At 41.9% G+C, this 4,787-nt stretch overlaps 1 protein-coding gene across 1 annotated transcript; it reads left to right on the forward strand.

Moving 5' to 3' along the window:
- The first annotated feature begins 1,958 nt into the window (after nucleotides 1–1,958).
- On the forward strand, nucleotides 1,959–3,688 carry LOC103424952 (probable receptor-like protein kinase At5g24010). The gene has a single exon (XM_029097983.2). It carries the CDS (start codon nucleotides 2,107–2,109, stop codon nucleotides 3,517–3,519), a length of 1,413 nt encoding a protein of 470 aa, XP_028953816.2. The 5' UTR covers nucleotides 1,959–2,106; the 3' UTR covers nucleotides 3,520–3,688.
- Nucleotides 3,689–4,787: the final 1,099 nt, after the last annotated feature.

Genomic DNA, 4,787 nt, shown 5'->3' on the forward strand with positions numbered 1-4,787 from the left:
AATTTTGATACTTTGACTCACAAATTCCACATAGCATAATTGATTATTGCATGAACAAATATATATATATTGACAAAATATATGAACACATATGCAATATATATATAATTGAAAGGAAAATATAAATATCTTAACACATATGCAATATAAATATAATTGAAAGGAAAATATTGACAAAATTTATGCATTATGAGGAATGTTTTCATACTTTGAGGTCATTTCAAATATCTTAATTTATTTTAAAAGAACCTGATTAGCAGAAAACAATTAAGCCTTTGATTGTGTAGAAGAGAGCCTCCTCCTATGATCATTCAGCTCCTTAGCTTCTGGCAAGAGCATGTTGATAACGTGTTGCAAGCCTAAATTACTAAACTGAATTCATGACTAGAAATTGAGAGCGCTGGCGTTAAGAGAAAGAGAGATGTAATTCTAAGGTGTTTGTTGTATCACCCCATTGTGCATTTATTTATAGTAGTAAGATAGGTTAAATCTTTACCCTTATAAGCCTAATAGGATAATATCTACTAAAGGGAATATTCTAAAGATATCCTGTTAAATTTCAAGTAGACGGGCCTAGGGCCCATTCCAACAACATCGATACTGTCCCCACTTTACCACCTGCTCAATCCTTCAGGTATGGAGCTTTAATCCAAAAGGCACAGGTGTTAGTTAGAGTGGGGTAATTCTATTTAAATTGATTTTCTTATCTCCCTCGGTCTGATGTGGGACAATGGATTCCAACACTCCCCCGCACGTGAGACCTCATTTTATGGGTCATACTTGGAGTTCCACACATCGACAGCCAGGTGGAGCCAAGTTGGGGCTCACCCATTCACGCGGGGCCAATGGGGACCCACCCATTCACGTGGCATCTCTTAGCCTACATGGAGCCAAGTCGGGGCTTACCCATTTGCGGGGGACTAAAAGGAACCCACCCGTTCACGTGGCAGTATGGGCTCGTCCCTTAGCTCTGATACCATGTTAAATTTCAGGTAGACGGGTCATGGGCCCACTCCAACAACATCGATACTGTCCCCACTTAGCCACCTACTCAATCTGTCAGGTGTGGGGTTTTATCATAAAATGCATCGGTGTTGGTTAGAGTGGAGTAATTCTATTTAAAAGGCTTGTTCTCAAGCCTTCTGGCCGATGTGGGACAGAGGAATTCCCCTGCACGTGAGACCCCATTTTATGGGTCACACGTGAAGTTCCACACAACGGCAACCACATGGAGCCAAGTCGAGGCTCAATCGTTTGCACGAGGCCAATGGGGACCTACCCATTCACATGTCATCTCTTGGCCTACGTGGAGCCAAGTCAGGGCTCACCCGTTCGCACGGGGTCAAAGAGGACCCACCCGTCCACGTGGCAGTACGAGCCCGTCCCCTGGCTTTGATACCATCTTAAATTTCAGGTAGACGGGTCATGGGCCCACTCCAACAACACCGATATTGTCCCCCACTTGGCCACCTACTCAAATAGTTAGGTGTGGGGTTTTAATACAAAATGCATCAATGTTAGTTAGTGTGGGGTAATTCTATTTAAACTTATTTTCTTCTCTCCCTCTGTCGGATGTGGGACAATAGATTCTAACACTAGATACACTAAGATTTACACAATCGTATTCCTAATCTAATAGGACTGCAACACTAATGAGTTTTTAGTAATTATCAAACTGAATCAAACTGAATCAAACTAAACAGGGACACTTGTCCACATCCACCTGATTTTTCTAAGAGAGGAACAAAATTACCAGCTTAACCCACAATTTCATACTATCTAAACCCGAACTTGATGCAATTAATTCAACTTCCTTCCACCCCTCACAACTCCAAAACCCATATCAAAGGTGTACATGAGCTAAATATTTGTTTTGGCTACGTGCGTAGCCCAAAAGACCGTAATTATTTCAACAACTATAGCATTTTAATTCTGTTACGAAAAAGAAATAAGATAAAAAATAAAATAAAATAAAATAAAATAGACCAAAAATGACTGTCATCGATCTCAAGACTCGGATTCTACCACCACTCAAAAAACGCCCACCCGAAACTCAAGTCTCGGTCTTCCTCTTCCACCATTTCTGAATTCTCCAGACTCCCTCCCATGGAGTTTCCGTACATAAACCTCCTTTTCTCTCTCTCGCTACTTTCTCTCTCTACCCTTTCCGCCCTGTCTCACTCCTACTTCGCTCCCATAGACAACTACCTCGTCGACTGCGGCTCTACCGCGGAATCCCCCGTCGACAACCGCCGTTTCGTTCCCGACTCGTCCAACCCTGACTCGTCCCTCTCCTCCTCAACTCGCTCCATCCCTCTCAGAAATGAAAACCCAGTTCCCAATTCGCCCCAAATCTACAGCACGGCCAGGGCTTTCCGGCAGCCGTCGAAATACGAGTTCCAGATCCGCGACCCAGGGACCCATTTGGTACGCCTCCATTTCCAGACCTTTAATTCTTTGAAATTGGATTGGAATGATGCTCAATTTCATGTTTTGGTCAATGGGTTTGTGGCTTTGACCGATTTCAGAGCTACAAAAATCCCCGTTGTTATGGAGTTCTTGATCTGGGTCGATTCCAAAAAGCTTGTAATCGAATTTGTTCCTGCTAAAAAATCGTACTTTGCGTTTGTGAATGCGATAGAGGTGATTTCTGCGCCGAAGGATCTCGTTGCTGATACAGCGAAGTTTGTGAATGATGAAAAAGTTGAGGGTTTTAATGGGTTAATTAAGCAAGCGCTTCAGGTTGTGTATAGGGTTAATGTGGGAGGTTCTAAAGTCACCCCGTTTAATGATACCCTGTGGAGGACTTGGGTTACTGATGATGAGTATTTGGAATCGGATTCTGGGTCGAAAAGGGTGTATTTTGGTGGCCGGATTAAGTATCAGGGTGGAGGGGCTAGCAGGGAAGTTGGTCCCGATAATGTGTATAATACGGCCCGGGTGATTCATAGTGCGACTGCTTCGATTCCGCATGTCAATATGACATGGGTTTTTGCAGCCGTTGGAGGATATAAGTATCTTGTTCGGTTGCATTTTTGTGACATTGCTAGTATTTCGATTGGATTGCTGTATTTCAATGTTTATGTGAATGGGAAATTGGCATATGAGAATTTGGATTTGTCTATGGCTGCGAATTACATGTTGGCTTCTCCGTTCTATGTGGATTTCGTGGTTGATGGAGAGGATTCAGGTGTTCTGTCCGTAAGTGTAGGACCTTCGAATAGGAGTGTGCCTTATGCCATCGATGGGATTTTGAATGGCATTGAAATCATGAGGTTGAATAACTCAATGGGGAGTCTTGATGGTGAGCATTGTGCCGGGTGGGTTTTGAGGAACTGGCCAAGAGGAAATGTTGGTGAGGCGGTTCCTTTGGTTGCTGCCGCCTGTTTGCTGCTGAGTATATCATTGGTCATACGAAGGAGGATGAGTGGGAAGGAATTCGTGGGATGGTCGAAACTTCCCACAGATGTTTCAGAAGTTAATCTCAAGCATGGAATCACACAGCTTTCGGTTAAGTAAAACAGCAGTACAGGATCAATAACTACCAGCTGATGTTTTGTAGGGTTTATAATTTTGTATGTACTGGATAGTTTTGGTTTATTTATTACTTTTATCATGTTAATATGCATGTCTCAGTTCTGTATCTTTTGGATAATTTGTTAAAAGTAATAGTCCTACTTGTTCGTAATTTATGCAAATAATAAGGAATTTGTTTAGGTTATATCTGATAGGGCAAACCACAAAGCAGCACACAAATTTTCTAATGATTTTCTTTATTAACACTAGGATTTGTCAATTGTAGCATATGAAAATAAGGATCTTTCCGGCAGAATATTGTTTCGCCCAACTACTTAAAACTTTACAAAAACTATGATGTTGTTCCTATTGACCTGCCATCGAAAAATAATTATTAGATAGACTTATACTTATCTAAATTCAACAAAATTTTATATGCAGACATCAGACACACAGAAGTACACAAATTTTTGGGATTTTTGAAGTTGATTTGCTATTTTAATTAAATCCAACAAAACAAGAACAACGACAATGATAAAATAACGAAAACAAATTTTAGTTCACAAATTAAGCAAACGAGTTAGGGAAAGTGTTATCCACCACCAAATAATCATGCAACACATGTTATGTTTCATTCAAATTCCAACTATTTCCAGATGAAGATGCTCAAGTTGGTTGATTGTTAGAACTCAACTTATTACTCTCTTACGTAGTATGTTAAGAGAATGGTGTTGTTCGCGTCAGGAATTTCCGTCGGGGATGTCTCTTGGCCGACGAGCACACAGCTTCCCTGGAGGTTGGCGCCGGTTGAGGGCTGCTGTCGGGCTTCTGCTTCGCTGTCGGGCGTTGTTGGGCAAGTCTCGTCGGGCAAGTCTCATCGGGCAAGACTCGTCGGGCAAGGCTCTTCGGGCAAGGCTGAAAGAGAAGGACAGCATTAACTTTGAGAGGTGCCTTTGTGGGGCCTTAGATATAGGCCTTGAGGCTTCCTATCAAGGTTAACATTTAGGTGCTCAGGCGTGCCACTGCCATCTTTAGCATGGCAGATGTAAAATGGATATTGCTTTAGTTGCATGTATATATGTATCCAAGAAACCGTGTTAGTTATAACAGGTGCCTTTGTGGGGCCTTAGGTGTAGGCCTTGAGGCTTCCCATAAATAACTAAACCGATGCTTGAACACATCATATTTGTTCTCGTGATTGCCGGAGTTTTCTAACTATTATACTTCTGATTACCCGAGTCCAAGAAGTAGAATGAACCCAAATAGGTGCC

This window comes from Malus domestica, chromosome 07 (genome assembly GCF_042453785.1).
Source record: "Malus domestica chromosome 07, GDT2T_hap1".
Taxonomy (NCBI): domain Eukaryota; kingdom Viridiplantae; phylum Streptophyta; class Magnoliopsida; order Rosales; family Rosaceae; genus Malus; species Malus domestica.

Coding starts and splice junctions, on each gene's coding strand:
- LOC103424952 (XM_029097983.2), top strand. CDS start 2,107: ATGGAGTTTCCGTACATAAACCTCCTTTTCTCTCTCTCGCTACTTTCT.